Source organism: Vicia villosa, linkage group LG2, assembly GCF_029867415.1.
Source record: "Vicia villosa cultivar HV-30 ecotype Madison, WI linkage group LG2, Vvil1.0, whole genome shotgun sequence".
NCBI lineage: Eukaryota > Viridiplantae > Streptophyta > Magnoliopsida > Fabales > Fabaceae > Vicia > Vicia villosa.
In genome coordinates this window covers 17,074,150-17,095,408 of record NC_081181.1, presented here as the reverse complement: position 1 = coordinate 17,095,408, position 21,259 = coordinate 17,074,150, and the positions used below count along the sequence as shown (strand labels likewise).

At 39.1% G+C, this 21,259-nt stretch overlaps 1 protein-coding gene across 1 annotated transcript; it reads left to right on the top strand.

Moving 5' to 3' along the window:
- The first annotated feature begins 15,500 nt into the window (after positions 1–15,500).
- Positions 15,501–19,796, top strand: LOC131648646 (uncharacterized). The gene is made up of 4 exons (XM_058918385.1): positions 15,501–16,024; positions 16,095–17,586; positions 19,095–19,349; positions 19,497–19,796. Exons 1-4 carry the CDS (start codon positions 15,501–15,503, stop codon positions 19,794–19,796), a joined length of 2,571 nt encoding a protein of 856 aa, XP_058774368.1.
- Positions 19,797–21,259: the final 1,463 nt, after the last annotated feature.

Sequence of the window (21,259 nt, the reverse complement as noted above, 5' to 3'; positions counted from 1 at the left end):
AAAAAATATAATAATCAATCCCGGTAGATTTAAAACCCGAAATGGTAATCTACGCAAAAGTTAGGGATATATGGCAAGTAATTGTGTTCAGGACAAACTTGGTTATTCTGAAAGTCCATGGCGGAGTATTCATCATCAGTAGGTCATCTTCTATGAAGCACGAATACAGTGCAATTCAGAGTGGAAGGGAAAGATAACGGTCGTCACGTTTCAGTGTAGTCCTTTTCCCGAAAATTACCAATTTCCAACCTTGTAAATACTCCATGGAATCGAGCCTTTGGCTGATAACCATTCCATAAATAACAATTTGAGCTCTATGCCTTTTCTTTGCAATCGAGTCTTATTCAGTTTCTTAAAATTACATTTTTTTAAGTCTTACAGTCATTTTCTTGAAACAAACATTTTCAAAAAAAAAATGAAATGAATTTACTTGCAAAATGGTGAAATTTCTTTCTAAAAGTTTGCGAACAATAGGAAGAATACAAACAGTTGTTAGAACAAGAATTGTTCTGATCAATATTATTAGTTTTGATGATAACAATGTATATGAATTTTGTATAAGATAATGTGGTACTCCAATCCTATGCAATTTCCATTTCAGGAAACATATAAAGAGTATGCACAAAATCAGCGCAAGAAGCACTGACTCAGAAGGTTCAGCATGCAACATCAGAACATGGTCTGGCAAGACATCAGAAGATGGTCAAGTAGAATCAGAACATGGTCTATTAAAGCATCAGAAGAACTTGAGATCAGAAGCAGAAACACTGAAGTTCTCATGGTATCACGCTAGAAGCACTTCAAGGTCAGAAGACAAGAAGATGCTCTGCACCAAGCTGCTATGACTCTGATATATTCATACGTTGTATCTACAAAGATCAGATCAGAAGCAAGTACAAGATAGCAGGCTACGCTGACTGACAAAAGGAACGCTAGAAGCTATTAACGGCAAAGTCAGTAATAGTAGGAAAAGCAAGGCTCGAGGTAGTTGACAAAAGAGTGAAACATTAAATGCAATGTTGTTCGGATCATGCAACACATTAAATGCTCCCAACGGTCATCTTCTCAAACGCCTATATATAGAAGTTCTGATGAGAAGCTGTATACAACACTTTGCGCAAACATACAGAAACGCTGTCAAATTCAAAAGCTCTCAAACTTCATCTTCAACCTCACTTCATTACTGTTGTAATATCTTAGTGAGATTAAGCTTAAACTTTAAGAGAAATATCACAGTTGTGATTATAGCTTTTAAGAAGCATTGTATAACTCTTGTAAGAATTTGTTTACATTCATTTGTAAAGAACTAGAGGAGATCAAGTTGTGATCGGATTCTCTAGAAAGTCTTAGAGGGTATCTAAGCATTGTGTTCCTAGAGTGATCAGGTTGTGATCAGAATACTCTAGAAGACTTAGAGGGTATCTAAGTGGAAAACCATTGTAATCTTGTGTGATTAGTGGATTAAATCCTCAGGTGAGGTAAATCACTCTAAGGGGGTGGACTGGAGTAGTTTCGTTAACAACGAACCAGGATAAAAATATTGTGTTCATTGTTTTTATCTTAAGAGTTTTTAAAGTCACACTTATTCAACCCCCCCCCCCCCCCCTTTCTAAGTGTTTTTCTATCCTTCAATTGGCATCAGAGCGCCGGTTCTAAGGTGAAAGCACTTAACCGTGTTTAGAAAAGATTCAGGAAGAGAAAAACGCTAAGTCAAGATGGTTGAAACTCTAACACCTACATCTACATCTGGCTCTGCTGAGCAATACAATGGAAATGGTAAAAATGGCTTCACTAGACCACAAGTATTCGATGGTGAAAACTTTGAATATTGGAAGGATAAACTCGAAAGTTACTTTCTTGGTTTAGATGGTGACTTATGGGATCTTCTGGTGGATGGTTACAAACATCCAGTGAAAGCTAGTGGTGTAAAGCTCTCAAGACAAGAGATGAGTGATGATCAAAAGAAGCAATTCAAAAATCATCACAAGTGTAGGACTGTTTGGCTGAATGTTATCTCTCATGCTGAATATGAGAAGATATCTAACAGGGAAACTGCATATGATATGTATGAATCATTGAAAATGACTCATGAAGGAAATGCCCAAGCCAAGGAGACCAAAGCTCTTGCCTTGATCCAGAAATATGAAGCCTTCAAGATGGAGGATGATGAAAACATTGAGAAAATGTTCTCAAGATTTCAAATGCTAACTGCTGGATTAAGAGTTCTTGACAAGGGATACACCAAGGCTGATCATGTCAAGAAGATCATCAGAAGCTTGCCTAGAAGATGGGGTCCTATGGTGAATGCTTTCAAAATTGTCAAGAATCTGAATGAAGTCTCTCTTGAAGAATTGATCAGTGCTCTGAAGAGTCATGAAATAGAGCTGGATGCTAATGAACCTCAGAAGAAAGGTAAGTCTATTGCATTAAAATCTAATTATAAAAAATGCACTAACGCTTTTCAGGCTGAAGAAGAAGATTCTGAAGAATCAGAAGAAGAAGATGAACTGTCCATGATCTCCAGAACGGTAAACCAACTCTGGAAGAGCAAGCATAGGAAGTTCAAGAACTTTAAAAGTTCTAAGAAGATTGAACGAGGAGAATCTTCTAGAAGCAGAAGATCTGACAAGAAGAAGGTCACATGCTATGAATGCAATGAGCCTGATCACTACAAGAATGAGTGTCCAAAACTTCAGAAGGAGAATCCCAAGAAGAAGTTTCATAAGAAGAAAGGTCTTATGGCAACATGGGATGATTCAGATTCAGAATCAGAATCAGACTCTGAAGGCGAGCAGGCAAACATTACACTGATGGCCACAGTTGATGATGGATCATAATCTACATCAGAATCAGATTCTGAAGAGGTATTTTCTGAACTATCTAGAGAATAGGTAGTTTCCAGTTTAACAGAACTTCTGGAACTCAAGGCTCATCTTAGTATCAAATACAAAAAGCTGAAAAAGTTGTTTGATTCTGAAACTAAGAAGCTGGAAGTGGAAAATCCTGAACTGAAGGAAAAAGTTTTAAAATTATCCAAAGATATTGGATCTCCTTCTGACTCAGAAAAATCCATTCCTAGTCTCAATCATATTCTGAAAGAATATGACTCGAGTTTTAGGAAGTTCTTATCTAGAATTATTGGCAGAAGTCATCTTGCTTCTATGATATATGGTGTTTCTGGAAACAAAAGAGTTGGCATTGGCTATGAGGGTGATACCCCACATAAATTTGAACCTGTAGATGATATGAAAATCACATACAAGCCATTGTATGATCAATTCAAGTATGGCCACTCACATGATATTAGGCTCACTTCACATGCCAAAAGCTTTCATGTTACACACACTAAGAAGCATGTGACATAACCTAGAAAATATCATGTTGCTAAACCTAAGGAATATCATGTTGTACCTCCTGTTGTTTATTATGCTAAACCCAAGTTCAATCAGAACTTGACGAAAAATAACAAGAAAGGACCCAAGAAGTTGTGGGTACCTAAGGAGAAGATAATTTCTGTTGCAGATATCCTTGGCAGCAAAGTAGACAAAGCACAACATGTCAGGGTACCTGGACTCTGGGTGCTCGCGACACATGACGAGAAAAAGGTCTATGTTCCAAGACCTGATGCTTAAGTCTGGTGGAGAAGTCAAGTTTGGAGGAGATCAGAAGGGCAAGATTATTGGCTCTGGAACCATAAGTACTGGTAACTCTCCTTCCATATCTAATGTACTTCTTGTAGAAGGGTTAGCGCATAACTTATTGTCCATAAGTCAATTAAGTGACAATGGTTATGACATAATCTTCAATCAAAAGTCTTGCAAGGGTGTAAGTCAGAAGGATGGCTCAATCCTATTTACAGGCAAGAGAAAGAACAACATTTATAAGATTGATCTTTCTGATCTTGAGAAGTAGAAGGTGACTTGCCTTATGTCTGTTAGTGAAGAGCAATGGGTCTGGCACAGAAGATTAGGCCATGCTAGTTTGAGAAAGATTTCTCAGATTAACAAACTAAATCTAGTCAGAGGTCTCCCAAATCTGAAATACAAATCAGATGCTCTTTGCGAAGCATGTCAGAAGGGCAAGTTCTCCAAACCTGCATTCAAATCTAAGAATGTTGTCTATTCCTCTAGGCCGCTAGAACTTCTGCACATTGATCTGTTTGGACCAGTCAAAACAGCATCTGTTAGAGGGAAGAAATATGGATTAGTCATCGTAGATGATTATAGCCGCTGGACATGGGTAAAGTTCTTAAAACACAAGGATGAGTCTCATTTAGTGTTCTTTGAATTCTGCACTCAGATTCAATCTGAGAAGGAGTGCAAAATCATAAAGGTCAAAAGTGGTCATGGTGGCGAACTTGAGAACAGATTCTTTGAGGAGTTCTTCAAAGAAAATGGTATTGCCCATGATTTCTCTTTCCCTAGAACTCCACAGCAAAATGGAGTTGTAGAGCGAAAGAATAGGATTCTACAAGAAATGGCCAGAACCATGATCAATGAAACCAATATGGCTAAGCATTTCTGGGCAGAAGCAATAAATACTGCATGTTACATTCAGAATAGGATCTCTATAAGACCTATTCTAAATAAGACTCCTTATGAATTGTGGAAGAACAGAAAGCCCAACATTTCATATTTTCATCCTTTTGGATGTATCTGTTTCATTCTGAATACTAAAGATCATCTTGGTAAGTTTGATTCTAAAGCACAGAAGTGTTTCCTTCTTAGATATTCTGAACACTCTAAAGGCTACAGAGTATACAATACTGAAACATTGGTTGTAGAAGAATCAATCAATATCAGATTTGATGATAAGCTTGGTCTTGAAAAGCCAGAGCAGTTTGAGAATTTTGCAGATTTAGATATTGATATATCAGAAGCTGAAGAACCAAGAAGCAAAGTATCAGAAGCTGAAGATCTCATAAGCAAAGGATCAGAAGATCAAGTTGCTGCATCTTTAGAGAATCTCAGAATTTCTGAAGAGCCAATAGTCAGAAGATCTTCTAGACTCACTTCTGCTCACTCAAAAGATGTCATTCTTGGAAAGAAGGATGATCCTATCAGAACTAGATCTTCTCTAAAGAATGATAGTCAAAACATTTGATCAAAATTAGAAGATGAGAAGTTCCATATTTCATCAGAAGCAAATTCAATGTAAAACAACTTTCACCAAGCGCTTTCTGATGGTGAACACGTGTTCACATGATAGGTAAAAGCGTGCGTGTAACTGATGGGACGCCGCCCTAGGTAACTGTGCGTATCATTTCAAATATCACATTCTCTCACCTAACATCATTCATCATTTAATGCACTTGATTCCTTTTGATTTTGTAACTGTTCATTCTCATAATTTCATTGCATTTCTTTTTCAAATCCGCCTCTATATATTCATTTCAAATCATATCGTTTATCTTTTTCGCTCTCATTATCTCTCTCCTTGCATGCATTTCTGCAACCTGTTCGCCATTTTCTCTAACCCTAAACATAAACCCAAAAAGAAATCCAGTAATCTCAGTTGTGCTAAAATGGCTGCTTCTTCATCACAAGTCGTTGGTTCATCTTCTCAGCAACTTCAACAAGGAGAAGAACAACAGATTGTTCCTGTAATCACTTGCTCGATTCCTAGGAATGAGTTAGAAGTGATTTGTGAATTAGTGGTTGATTTCGACAGTCTTGAAGAACATGAGTTTCATCTCAAGGATAACATGCTCTTTCAAGGTTGGACGTCATTATTTTCTGAGTTCTGTGGACCGGTTTACCCATAACTGGTAAAAGAATTTTGGGTTCATGCTGTCGTAGCGCCTAAATCGATTATATCTTTTGTTCATGGAAGAATGGTCGTCATCACTGAGAACATTCTGAGAATGATGTTCGATTTGAGAAACCCTGAAGGTGTCTTTGAATTTGATCAAAGAACGGATTGGGATGATGTTCTAACTGTACTATACACAGATGCGAAGAAAACAAAGCATGTCAAAGATATGAAGGATCTTTACAAAGTCTGGACCAAGATTCTTCTAGGGTGTTTCTATCACAGAAAATCAACCCATTCCCCAGATTTTGTTAACAAAGAGCAGCAATACATTCTGTACTGCATTGGCACTCGGAAGAAGGTTGATATTATCTACATAATTTTCAATCATATGTGGCATGTTGTAAGGGACTCCAGAAATACGTTCAGAACAAAGAAAGGAAATATTATTCCCTTTGGAAGAATCATTACCAATCTTCTGGTTCATACCAAGACTATTGAAGACTTGGAAGCTCAAGGAATCATCAAGGATCATGTTACTGCTACAGGAAGCTGCTTGAATGCCAACACCTTGAGAAATATGAATCTTATTCAAGCTGTTAGAGTTATTCCTCAACCTCTCCCTGGAGCAAGAAGCAGAAGAAGCCCTGTTCTTGCTGAGTTTGAAATGTTTTTCAGAAGTGAGCTGCCAGAAGTTAAGGTTCTATATCTTAACACTCTCAAGGAAGGTGAAGCACAAGATGCTCCGGCTAAAGTTGGTCGAAAGAAAGCTTCCACTTCCAAGCCTGCAGTTTCAGAAGATGTTTCAGAAGCTGCTCCAGAAGTTGTTGTCAACAAAGAAAGAAGGACAAAGCGTAAGTTTGATCGTCCTTCTGTTAACCAGGAGAAGGAAATCCAAGAAGAAGCTGCTGCAGAAGTTGAAAAATGAAAATGTAGCTATGGAAGAAGATGTAGCTGAAGAAAATCAAGAAGTCTTAGTTGAAAATACAGAAAAAGAAGCTGCTAAGAAAAAGAAGAAGAAGAGAAAGTCTAAGAAAGCAGAGGATGAGAAGGAAGGTGAAAAGAAGAAGATGAAGAAAAATAAAAAGAAAAAGGAAGTTATTGTTGAAGAAGAAGAATTTCTAGAAGCTGTGAATCAGCAAGTAGAAGAAGTGTTTCAAGAAGAGCTGAATAAGGAAGAGCAACTGATGGAAACTGCCAGAAAGAGAGAAATTGCTCTGGGCAAGTTAAAATCAGTCTATGAGAAGAAGAAAAGAAAAAGGCTGGAAAATGATTCTGAAGGATCTCAGAAGATATCCAAAGGTATACATATCTCTGAACCTGCATCTGTCTCTGTTTTAATTTCAGAACCTGTACCAATAGAAGTTTCGGTTACTCCTCAACCAGAAAATCAACCAGAAACAGCCCCAGCATAATCACCCCAACACACCAATGTTCTCACCTCTCCTTCTTCTCCCTTTACAAATGTTCTTACTCCTCCTCCTTCACCCATAACCAACAATGTTTCTGACCATCCCCTTGAAACTCTTGTTCTTGATATCCAATCCCTTCAAACTCGTTTTCCTCCTCATTCAAATATCTCCACTTCTCAACCTCCTCCTCATGCTAACTATGAACCCATCTCTTCCCCCACACAAAATAATCCTTCCTTATCTGACATCCCAAATTTTGAGTCACATGAGCTGGTTGTGTTAGACTCTGAGAATGAAGCAGAATCCTCTCTCTGTATCGATAGAGAACCTCAACCCTACTTCTTTCTAAAACCAAATTTTGCTGTCACCATACTCAAATCCCGCCGGGAATTTTCTGTTGGTGTATGTTTTGAACTATTAAATCTGAGAATGCAGACAGGTTTAGAGACGCTCTGAGAATGCAGACAGGTTTAGAGACGCTAAAGGCAGCACATCATGTCAGGATGGATGATGTTGAATTAAGAAATCTCTGAATGATCTTCAAAAGGAAAATGGACTCTGATTTTATGAAACTTCAGAAGGAATGCATAGCAGAAGCTCCTGATCATCTTGGAATCCTGAGATCCTATGAAGAGTTCTGGCATAGACCTCTTGGAGGCAGGTATTTCTTTGAAGAGAAAGCTTTTGTTGATGAACTTGCAGAAGTTCCTGAAGCTGAACAAGAAGCACATTCTTGGGAGATTGTTGTATGGAAACCTCAGTATCCTGTTCTGACTGGAGATTTCCAATGGCTGTTCAACTGGCTAAAGGTGAATCCTTCCAAGAAGGCACCTAACATGGTCATTCCTGAAGTTGTCTATCCTTCAGAAGTTTCTGCTCCCATTCCTCCAAAGAATCTGGCTGAGATTCTTCAAGCTCTGGAGAATGAAGATTCTGAGATCCCTGATCTAGAATATGCTGAAGATGCTTCCGAGTCAGACTCAGATGTTGAGATGGAAGATGTTGAGAATCATCCTGCTGAGGAAGTTCCTGTTCAGGAAAATTAAGATGATGTTCTCACATGGGATGCTGCTGCTGGTAATGCTATCCCACTGAATGCTGGTAGTGAAGCTTCTTCTGGTGAACCCTCTCGTCTGGAGAAGACTTTGGAGGTTCTTCAACAGAATCAAGATGCTCTAGCTTCTCGCTTGGATAGGCATGAAGACACTCATGATGAGTTCCGGACCTTCATGAAGAAGCAAACTGAAAGCACTTCTGAGATTCATGACCTTTTGGCCAAGATAGTCTCTAGGCTAGGCTAGTCGTAGTCTTTTGTGTCTTAGTTGTCTCTTGTTCTTCTTGCATCAGTTTCCTGCATATGCTTTTGTATCTTCTGATATCTTCTAATGATCAATGAAATATTCTCTTCTCTCATATTGTTTGTTTTTCATCTGAATCTTTTATGTTTTTTGATGTTATGACAAAAAGGGGGACAAAATGTGATAATTGATTTGATTAATTATATCAGTTGTTGGGAGTAAGTCTCCACATTTCTAACAGAATTTGCAAGTTCTATGTCTTTGAGTTTTTTGCAGGATTGAAGACATTCTAAAAAGCTCAACATGATAAGCAAAGACATGGGGAAAAGCAATTCTATATAGAAACATGCTCATGGAAATTGAAGCAAGCTTAGTGTTGTGAAGCTTCAAGATCATAAGCAAGAAGGAAGAATGTTCTGATATTCTCGTGGCAGAATATGCTATAACACATTCTTATCTCTTATATGTTCTGATGCATTTTATGTGTTCTGATACATACTATATGCTCTGATACATATTTTGTGTTCTGATTCATTCATGCTCTGACTTTTGTCGTTTAGTTTGTTCTGAAACATTTCAGGATGTAGAGATGCTCTGATGATGCTCTGGTACATTCAACAATGTTCTGATACAATCTAGCATGTAATGATTCAAGAAGAAATTCAAAGCTCTGAAGCTGTCCTATGGAAGCAAGAAGCAGAAGCTCTGAATGTCCTGAAGTTCTAAGCATATGTGAACGTCTCAACTGAAATGAAAAATACTCAGGGAAGTCCTTTATTTATAATTTCTTCCAGTATTTATTTCAGGGGGATATTATTCATCTCAGGGGGAGATTGTTAATCTCAGGGGAGACATATTCACACACTATGTTTATATGCTTATGCTATAACTGTGTAATTGTCTTTAGCCGTCTGATATTCTGATTGCAAATTCATATCAATTATATATGTTTTTGTCATCATCAAAAAGGGGGAGATTGTTAGAACAAGAATGTTCTGATCAATATTCTTAGTTTTGATGATAACAATGTATATGAATTTTGTATAAGATAATGTGGTACTCTAATCCTATGCAATTTTCATTTCAGGAAACATATAAAGAGTATGCACAAAATCAGCGCAAGAAGCACTGACTCAAAAGGTTCAGCATGCAACATCAGAACATGGTCTGGCAAGACATCAGAAGATGGTCAAGCAGAATCAGAACATGGTCTATTAAAGCATCAGAAGAACTTGAGATCAGAAGCAGAAGCACTGAAGTTCTCATGGTATCACGCTAGAAGCACTTCAAGGTCAGAAGACAAGAAGATGCTCTGCACCAAGCTGCTATGACTCTGATATATTCAAATGTTGTATCTACAAAGATCAGATCAGAAGTAAGTACAAGATAGCAGGCTATGCTGACTGACAAAAGGAACGTTAGAAGCTATTAACGGTAAAGTCAGTAATAGCGGGAAAAGCAAGGCTCGAGGTAGTTGACAAAAGAGTGAAACATTAAATGCAATGTTGTACGGATCACGCAACGCATTAAATGCTCCCAACGGTAATCTTCTCAAACGCCTATATATAGAAGTTCTGATGAGAAGCTATATACAACATTTTGCGCAAACATACAGAAACGCTGTCAAATTCAAAAGCTCTCAAACTTCATCTTCAACCTCACTTCATTACTGTTGTAATATCTTAGTGAGATTAAGCTTAAACTTTAAGAGAAATATCACAGTTGTGATTATAGCTTTTAAGAAGCATTGTATAACTCTTGTAAGAATTTGTTTACATTCATTTGTAAAGAACTAGAGGAGATCAAGTTGTGATTGGATTCTCTAGAAAGTCTTAGAGGGTATCTAAGCATTGTGTTCCTAGAGTGATCAGGTTGTGATCAGAATACTCTAGAAGACTTAGAGGGTATCTAAGTGGAAAACCATTGTAATCTTGTGTGATTAGTGGATTAAATCCTCAGGTGAGGTAAATCACTCTAAGGGGGTGGACTGGAGTAGTTTCGTTAACAACGAACCAGGATAAAAATATTGTGTTCATTGTTTTTATCTTAAGATTTTTTAAAGTCACACTTATTCAAACCCCCCCCCCCCCTTTCTAAGTGTTTTTCTATCCTTCAACAGTTGCTCCGAGAACGGTCGAGACTCCGAGAATAAATTTTCCCGTGAGGTCGCTTTGCGAACATCTCCCGATGACGGGTCTTCACTTCATATCATTTCACTCACTTCAAACAGCGGACCACCGATGACCCGGTATCCCCAACGGAGTGCAAACTACACTTTTCAAGAAGAAGACGTCTTATGATCAACAAAAACTCAAGTCGTATTACAGTATTTCACATCCGCGACAATTCTATTCACATTCACTTTACATTTTATGATTATCATAACCTTCATACATGTTTCACGCATCATATCATATGGTTGCATAGTCAGCATTGTCTAGTTAAAGCTTTGATCCTATTATTGCCCGAGTCACTTGGACCTCAACTCGAGTTCCCCCTGCGAGCCATGAGAGGGCAGTCTTCCTCGTAAAGACAGTTCATCCGCCGGAATTTCCTCAAGAAGGTTAACAAATGGTAGTGTTCCTCAGGAAGATAGTTTGTTTACTTTTGGAAATCCCCAGCAATTCAGCAATTGGTAATCTCCCTCATAGAGATAGTTTGTTCACTTCCGTTGTTACTCCCGAGCAAAGTCAACAAATGACGATCTTTTTCAAAAAAATAGTTTGTTCACTTTTGGGATTCCCCAACTGAGATTCTCCTGCAGATCGACAGATGGCAAAATTCTTCAAGAGATAGTTTGTTCACTTTTGGATTTCCCCACGAAATTGACAAATGGCAGTCTTCCTCCAGAGGATAGTTTATTCACCTCCAAGGATTCCCCAACAAGTGGCTGAGTCGATGAATGGAGACCTTCTCCAGGAAGATAGTTCGGATTCCTCAGCAGAGTTGGCAAGTGGCAGTCCTTCTTCAGAAAGAGAGTTTGTCTATTGTTTAAACCCCGAAGAGTCGATGAATGTGTTGGCTGAAGATTTCGTTTAGAAAGGATATTCTTTGAAGAGTTAGAATTCGAAGGAAGATGGTTACTGATGACCATTTTTGAGATTAAAAATGGCTACTGATGGCCATGTTTCGAGAATTATTGTTTGAGTTGGAGTAAGGATGGTTAGAATTGGAGCTAATTCAAAGTGAATTATCTTTAAAGACTTAAACGTTTTGCGAAATACGTAAGGTACTGAGGCTGAACGTGTTTCGTGTCGAAAGAGGATTCAGGCGGGAGGATTTGAATTTCTAGGTAGTTTGTGTAACTGCACAAGGACAGATGGCGCCCCAGGGATTCTTGTGGGCAACGTGGCATCAGATTAGTGTAGGACCGTTAGGGTCGAAATTAGTATAAATAAGGGTCTTAATGTTAGGATTCTGTGTGTTCATTTTGTACAAATCACTCATAAATCACTCAAGTATCAAGTGTTTAGAGAACGGGTTCGCTGAGAAATGTACGTATGACACCAACACCATTTTAAACACATTTGTATCTTTCTTTATTCAAGTATCTTTTCAATTCCTTTTATTTTCTTTGTTTAACTTTCATTTCGAAGCACTTTACATTTCTGCATTTTACATTCTTGCACGTTGTATTTCTGCACTTTACATTCCTGCAATTTACATGCTTTTGTTTACGTTTCTTTTGTCAAAAGACATATTAACATATGTAACAAGTGTTGTTTTTAAGTAAATATTCATTCGATCACATCACGAACAAGTTTTCTTGAAGTCAGAACAAACAAACATGAATCAAATCATATCGAGAGGCAATTGTTTGACTTTTTCCTAGGATCAATCTAGTCGATCCTGCAAGTAACCAAAGTATATTTTATAGTTTGGAGGACTAGCGGTTGTTTACCGGAAATCACCGTAAACAAATTGGCACGCCCAGTGGGACAGTGTCAAACAGATTGTTATTAATTGATTGTTTTGTTTTATCTAGAAAATATCAAGACCTTGTATGAACCTTAGGAACGGTAAATTAACCAACAGTGCACAACTGATTCCTAAACGAAGGTACAACAAGAAAATGGTCAATGCGGCCAGTGGAGGGGGAGATCAAGATCCCCCACAGGGGTCAGGAACAGTAGCGGCAAATTCCACGCACGTTTCGACTTCTACTCAAGAGGCGCAGGATATACCGGTTTCGACAGGGTCTGGACCCATAAGTAGTTCCCAGGCTATACCCGAGAATATTTCAGGGACAACAGGGATTGTTCCAGTCTCATGTTCGACTACCGTGCCTCCACTCACAGGCGTAAACGAGATACCACTTTTCTCGACAAACGCCGCAAGTCAATTATTTACCCCAGGACCATCAACCACTTTCGAAGGTTGGAGACCCAACAACCCATATGGAATGCCATATTCATACATGGCAGGATTACGAGGAACATGTCCTACATACACTACAACTAACCCAATAGCGTTTTCGCCTAATGTCGGTTCGATAGGTCGAAGCGCACAAAACACTGGTTTCTATGCCCAAATACCTCCCTTAACCACAAATAGTCAAGCAGCATTTCGACAGGAGATGGATGCAAGTTACCATGATATGTTAAGAGTCCTCGCTAGAGAATTGGGGTCGATTTTCAATCCATTAGTAGCAAACATTACAAGGACTAACCAAGACAATGTGGAAACATATCAAAAAATATCGTCACAAATAGGGCGAATGGCGGATTTCTTAGGAGTACCACAACCTAGGCGAAAAAGTAATCAACCCCCTTATCGAAAGGGTGAACCCATTATGGAACGTGTTCAAAATACGGTTCCTCCTCCTAGAGTAACTGTAACGCCCCAATTTTCGATATTTATTTATTCCGTAATTGTTGGGTGTATTTGGTGTCTTAAACTGATATTTAATTTTTATTATATTAGTTTAATAATTAATTAGTTATTTGGGCCAAGTAGTGATTAGTAATTGGGAGGGTGTGTAGTAAGCCCATTAGCAAATTAAGGATTAATGAGAGATTAATAAAAATAAATAAAAATTAGAAGGAATAGTTTCTTTTGGCAAAATTTAGAGGAACGTGAAAACAGAGAAAAAGGCTAGGGCAAGAGGTAGAAGAACTCCACCATTGTTGAAGGATCAAAGCTCAATTCTAAGGTAAGGGGGCAGAATGGGTTCTCTAAATGGTGATTACAACATGAGAGGGTAGTGAGGGTTCCTTTCCCTCTTTAGGTTTCATAATTGACATGTTGATTCCTTCTTTGATGTGTGAATTGATTTGAATTGTATGTTGTCCTTCATGATTAATGAGTATTGTATGATTGTGGACGAAATTCTGTTCTGGATTGATGAATTTTGGTGTGGTTTTGGGTGTTGGTTGAGTTGTTGTTGTGTTCATAAAAAGAACTGAATCTGAGTGTAAAATTATCCAATTTGATGAGTAGGAATTGGGTTGTTATCATGTTAAAATTGATGTAGCATAATAGGTTAATGAATCTAGATGAAAGGTGTGAGTTAATAGGTGAAATTATGATGTTTTAGACCTGAAATCGCAGACGGGAAGTGATGAAAACGAGTGAGAATGGACTGGTGCGAATGCAGACTTGGAAAGACAATTTTCCTGTCAGTTTGCGTATGATACGCGTATGGGTTGAGGCCATACGCGTATGAGGGACACACCCAGGGGGCTATACGCGTATGATACGCAGCCCTGTCCCAACATAGTACAACCTACTGGTGGAATGCGTATGGTACGCGTATGAGAGAGAGGTCATACGCGTATGAGAATGTGATACGCGTATGGAGGAGTTTTTTGTGCAAATCTGATTCTGGCAAAACGCGTATGATACGCGTATGGGCAAGGGGGTATACGCGTATGGCTTAGCTGTACGCGTATGGTTACGCTAGTGTGCAGAATTTTCCATTTTTGTGATTTTCTCCTGATCCTTGAGTGAAATAAATACCTTTCTGAGTTACTTAAACTGTAGGACTTAGGTAAACATAGAGAGACTGTAAGAGTTATGCTTTGGACATAAAATATTGTGATAAGTTTGTGTTGACTGTTGTGAATGTAACTACAAAATAATAAAATTATAGTTGCATGTTGTTGAGCTGGTTGATAGCCTAAATGGCAACGAGTTGAAGGCTGAAGCCTTGTGTTGTTGAATTGTGTTGATTGGATGTCCATATTGCATACATATGTCGTTGAGGGCTTATGCTCTGTTGTTGGCCTGTATTGGCATTGTTGAAGGCTTATGCCTTGTTATTTCCTCTAATATAATGGCATCTGTTGAGGGCTTATGCTCTGTTGGTACCACATGCATGTAGAGTCGATAGTTACATTTTCATTCATCTGACTGTTTGTAAATGTCATGTAATGATGTTGTTGTGTGATTGATGGTGTGAGAATCTGTTTATGATTGTGTTTGTGTGTGGTGTAGATACTACTCCTTAACCATGTGATATTTCACCGTATATTTATTGAATGTAATTCTCACCCCTTTTCTGTTGTTGTGTCTGTGCTTCTTCGGGAGTACAGATAACCAGGTACCAGAGTAGTGCTTGGATTTTCTCGAGTGTTACTTGATCGAGTCTTAGGAGTCGCTCTGATACGTAACACGGGGATGTTGGGATACGCTGTGTTTTGTTTTCCTTTCAGTTAAATGTTAAATTGTTACGTATCTTGATTTTGACATTATTGTTGGACCACCTGTTTAGTGGATATGATTTATTTGTTGGGGCTGTGGTGCCATGAGAATTAATAAGCTGTTTTTTGAATTCCGCTGCGGTATAGGATATTCTATTTTAATGAATATTAAATAAAGTGATGTTACTGTGAATTGTTTAGAAGATGTGACATCCTACTCGTATTACTCTGATTATCTATGTATTTATAATTCGTTTATTTTCGATATGGGAAAGTGGGGTGTTACAATTGGTATCAGAGCAGTTCGGTCCGTCCGACCAAGTAGTTGAGTCGCTAACAAATCGAGTATTGTTAATCTCGTTATCTAAACTATGTTTCTGTTGCAGTGTTTAGTTGAAATGGCTGGAAGAAACGATGCTGCGATTGCTGCTGCTTTGGAGGCTATGGCTCAAGCTCTGGTACATCAACCTAATGCTGGTGAGAATGCTGGGTCTCGCAGTTTGGCTACTTTCCAGAGGGAGAACCCGCCGGTCTTCAAAGGCAAGCACGACCCTGATGGAGCCCTAGAGTGGTTGAAAGAGATCGAGAGGATCTTTCGTGTAATGGATTGTACTCAGGCTCAAAAAGTTTGCTATGGGACGCATATGCTAGCAGTCGAAGCTGACAACTGGTGGCTAGCAACACGTCCTAGACTAGAAGCTGCAGGTGAAGAGATCACTTGGGACGTATTCCGAAGAGAATTCCTGAGGAAGTATTATCCTGAGAGCGTCCGTGGCAAGAAGGAAATCGAGTTCCACGAACTGAAACAAGGGAACATGTCAGTGACTGACTATGCTGCAAAGTTCACTGAATTGGCCAAATTTTATCCATACTATGATGGAGAGGGTGCAGAGTTTTCAAAATGCGTTAAGTTTGAAAATGGGTTACGCTCTGAAGATCAAGAAGGCTATAGGGTATCAGCAGATCCGCGTTTTCCCTAACTTGGTAGACAGCTGCAAAATCTTTGAGGAAGATAATGCTGCTCACTATAAGATTGTCAGTGATAGAAGAGGTAAGCAGAGTCAGCAACGTGGCAAGCCTTATGACACTCCAGCTGGCAAGGGCAAACAGAGAGCTGCTCCGGGCCAGAGAACAAGTGGGGGAGGTGCTCCCGCCCCGATTGTGTGTTTTAAATGTGGCAAGGCTGGTCACAAGAGTACTTACTGCACTGATGACGTTAGGAAGTGTTTCCGTTGTGGCAAGACTGGTCATATGATGTCTGAATGTAGACATAAAGAAGTGGTTTGTTTTAATTGCGGTGAAGAAGGACACATTGGAAGTCAATGTCAGAAACCAAAGAAGGCACAAGCTGGTGGTAAGGTGTTCGCATTGGCTGGTACTCAGACAACCACTGAGGACAGACTCATTAGAGGTACTTGCTTCATCAATAGTATGCCTTTAATTACTATTATCGATACTGGTGCTACTCATTGTTTTATTGCTGCTGAATGTGTTGAAAATTTGGGTCTTGTGCTATCTTCGATGAATGGCGAGATGGTGGTTGAGGTTCCAGCTAAAGGATCTGTGACTACATCTCTTGTTTGTTTGAAGTGTCCGTTGTCGATCTTCGACAGGGACTTTGCTGTTGATTTAGTATGTTTACCGTTAGCCGGGCTGGACGTAATTTTGGGAATGAACTGGTTAGAATATAACTATGCTCATATCAATTGTTATAACAAGACTGTGAGATTTTCAACTGCCGAAGAAGAAGGGGCTGGTTTAGTGTCATCTAAGCAGGTACGACAATTGCTGAAGGAAGAGGTAGAGATGTTCTCGTTGATGGCAACATTGTCAATCGAGAATCAGAACATCATCGGTGAGCTACCGGTAGTATGTGAATTCCCTGAAGTTTTTCCCGATGAGATTCCCGATGTGCCGCCAGAAAGAGGAATTGAGTTTACGATTGATCTTGTACCTGGTACCAGACCTGTTTCTATGGCACCGTACAGGATGTCCGCATCTGAGTTGACAGAATTAAAGAAGCAATTAGAAGACTTACTGGAGAAGAAGTTTGTCAGACCAAGTGTATCGCCGTGGGGAGCCCCAGTGCTGTTAGTGAAGAAAAAGGACGGAAGCATGAGACTTTGCGTAGATTATAGACAGCTGAATAAAGTAACCATTAAGAATAAATACCCGCTACCGAGAATAGATGATTTGATGGACCAATTGGTGGGTGCGAGTGTTTTTAGCAAGATCGATCTGAGGTCGGGTTACCATCAGATTAAGGTTAAAGATGAAGATGTACAGAAGACAGCATTCAGAACAAGATATGGACATTATGAATATTTAGTGATGCCATTTGGTGTTACGAACGCGCCAGGAGTATTTATGGAATATATGAACCGTATCTTCCATGAATATTTAGATCAGTTCGTCGTGGTGTTCATAGACGACATCTTGATATATTCTAAATCAGAGCCAGAGCATTCAGATCATTTGAGGACGGTATTGCAAGTGTTGAAAGAAAGGAAGTTGTATGCGAAGTTGTCCAAGTGTGAATTTTGGTTGAAAGAAGTCAGTTTTCTGGGACATGTCATATCTGGTAGTGGCATTGCTGTAGACCCATCTAAGGTAGATGCTGTGTTACAATGGGAGACTCCAAAGTCAGCTACCGAGATTAGAAGTTTCTTGGGCTTAGCCGGTTACTATAGACGGTTTATTGAAGGATTTTCTAAGTTGGCACTTCCGTTAACTAAGTTGACGTGTAAGGGTAAAGTGTTCATATGGGATGCACAATGCAAAGAAAGTTTTGTGGAATTGAAGAAGAGATTGACGACAGCTCCGGTTTTGACGTTACCAAACCCAGGAGAACCTTTTGTAGTTTATTGCGATGCTTCTTTGATGGGTTTAGGTGGTGTACTTATGCAGAATGGTAAGGTAATTGCTTATGCGTCGAGACAATTGAGAATTCATGAAAAGAACTACCCTACACATGATTTGGAACTCCCTGCTGTTGTTTTCGTACTAAACATTTGGAGGCATCATCTCTATGGTTCTAGATTTGAAGTCTATAGTGACCATAAGAGTTTGAAATACCTGTTTGACCAGAAGGAGCTGAACATGAGACAGCGAAGATGGTTAGAACTGCTGAAAGATTATGATTTCGGTTGAATTATCACCCCGGTAAGGCGAATGTTGTGGCTGATGCCTTAAGCCGAAAGACCTTGCACATGTCCGCTATGATGGTTAAAGGACTAGAACTGATCGAACAATTCCGAGATATGAGCTTGATTTGTGAAGTGACACCACAGAGTGTTAAGTTGGGAATGCTTAAAATTGATAATGACTTTCTGAACAGTATCAAAGAGGCTCAGAAATTGGATGTGAAAATGGTAGACATGATAGTGGGTTGTGGCAAATCCGAGAAGAGTGATTTTAGGGTGGATGCGCAAGGAGTGTTGAGATTGCAGGATCGAATATGTATCCCTGATGACAATGATATGAAAAGGATGATTTTAGAAGAAGGTCATCGAAGTAACTTGAGTATTCATCCAGGAGCTACTAAAATGTATCAAGACTTGAAGAAGATATTTTGGTGGCCGAGAATGAAAGAAGACGTGGCACGATTTGTATATGCTTGTTTAACTTGTCAAAAATCGAAGATTGAACACCAAAAGCCTGCAGGATTGATGCAACCGTTAGAAATTCCAGAATGGAAGTGGGATAGCATTTCGATGGATTTCGTAACGGGGTTGCCTAATACTGCGAGTGGACACGATTCGATATGGGTGATTGTTGATAGGCTTACCAAATCAGCCCATTTCATACCTATTAACATCACGTATCCGGTGGCAAAGTTAGCTGAGATCTATGTCCGAGTGATTGTGAAGTTGCATGGTATTCCCTTGTGCATTGTGTCGGATAGAGATCCGAGATTCACTTCAGATTTTTGGAAGAGCTTGCAAGAAAGTTTGGGTTCTAAGTTGAGGTTAAGTTCGGCGTATCATCCTCAGACGGATGGTCAAACTGAAAGGACTATTCAGTCTCTAGAGGATTTGTTGAGAGCATGTGTTCTCGAACAAGGAGGCTCGTGGAGCACTTATCTTCCATTGATCGAGTTTACTTATAATAACAGCCATCATTCTAGTATCGGGATGGCACCTTTTGAAGCGTTGTATGGTCGGAGGTGTAGAACTCCGCTATGTTGGCACGAATCTGGCGAAGGTGTAGTACTTGGACCGGAAATTGTACGAGAAACCACAGAGAAGGTAAAGATGATTCGGGAAAAGATGAAGGCTTCACAGAGTAGACAGAAGAGCTATCATGATAAGCGAAGAAAGGAATTAGAATTTGAATCAGGTGACCATGTGTTTCTAAGAGTCACGCCTATGACTGGTGTTGGTCGTGCCCTGAAGTCAAAGAAGTTGACTCCACGATTTATCGGTCCTTATCAGATTTCAGAGAGAGTTAGTACTGTCGCTTATAGGGTGGCGTTACCGCCTAACCTGTCGAATCTGCACGATGTGTTTCATGTGTCACAGCTTCGGAAGTATGTTCCAGATCCGTCTCACGTGATTCATATGGATGATGTGCAAGTGAGAGAGAACCTTACAGTAGAGACGATGCCAATTCGGATCACAGATCGTGAGATAAAGTCCCTTAGAGGTAAAGATATCCCGTTGGTGAAAGTAGTATGGACTGTAACACCCTTCTAATACCCCGCATAAATAATAAACAATAATCAGAGTAAACATGAAAAGGGCATTACAACTTCCAAATAATTAAACAATAATACTCATGTCATGCCATAAAAGAGAACGTCAACCAAATTTATTCAGATCATCATGTTTAACACAGCGGAATTATCTTTAACATCCGAATAACAAACAGCCAAGTCACAAACTTAAAACACCAACATAGGAATCCACCCAAATAGAAAGAGTTTAACAAGTAACTCTAAACGACGCCCCCAGTGTTACACGACCAGAGCATGACACGGACCCAACTGACTCTAACGAACTACTTGACGAGCTAATCCTCACCAAGTACGAGAGCTACTCCTCAATCTGAAAAATAACAACAGTAAGGGTGAGTCTCATTCACATTTAACTAATGTTATAAGATATAGATAATAAAATATCATTTCACATGCCATTCACCTAATCACAGTTATGATCAGATTCAAACCATACAATCAATAAGCAAACAACCAAATTAACACATATTATAACATTGGACAATCTTCCATTCATGTTATAATAGCAAAACAGCCTAATGCCATGCAACTACATGCATATGGTACCAAAATCTGGGATAACCCAACTCACCGACCCACCATCGTCAAGGTTACGGTAACACCCACTCACTAATTCCACACAATGGGAATTAGCTACCACTGATCCACCATCGTCAAGGACCAGCCACATAATGATTATGAATGCATGCATCAACCATAACATGCTCATCACCCACATAAATCGATCAATGTCATAATCATCAATAAAACACATATTTCATACCAACAATACATGTATAATAAACACCAGTTATAACCACAACATCATACAGGTAAGACATTCATTAGTGTACCTATAAGCATATCCCACCACAACAAATAAGATCGAAGGTTTTAAAAATAATTCAAGCCACAACTCAAAACACCATTTGATTATATAAATTATTTGATTAGCTTCACTGTACTCGAAACGGCACCAAAATCCGGTTTACGGTTTAAAAGTTACACATTTATAATACATTCAACCATCCAATTATCCCCAATACATGATCAATATAATCATTATGCATCAATCCTCCCAAAACCTAACACTTCTATAACCTAAGCACAACCCAATTGATACGAATAACACGATCAAATTCTATCATACTACCTATAATCCCATAATAGAAGATAAACGGAAGAGTCCCCCCTTACCTGAAGGTTGATTCTTTGCTCTTCCTCGTGTCGCACTTCTCCGCTCCTCTTCTCTTTTCACGTTCAGACTCTTCTCTTCTCCTTAGTTCTATTCCTCTTTCCCACAATTCCTCTATTTTGTGGAAAATAAAATAAAACTATTTTAATTAGTAATAGGGCCTACCAATACACCCCCCCCCCCCCCCCTCTTTACTAAAAGCGACACTGGCCCATCAGTCTCATTATTCCCATTTTTCTCAGTTAACT

Coding starts and splice junctions, on each gene's coding strand:
- LOC131648646 (XM_058918385.1), top strand. CDS start 15,501: ATGGCTGGAAGAAACGATGCTGCGATTGCTGCTGCTTTGGAGGCTATG. Junction 16,025..16,094: donor TGCGTTAAGTTTGAAAATGG/GTTACGCTCTGA, acceptor CTTGGTAGACAG/CTGCAAAATCTTTGAGGAAG. Junction 19,350..19,496: donor TACGAGAAACCACAGAGAAG/GTAAAGATGATT, acceptor CGTGCCCTGAAG/TCAAAGAAGTTGACTCCACG.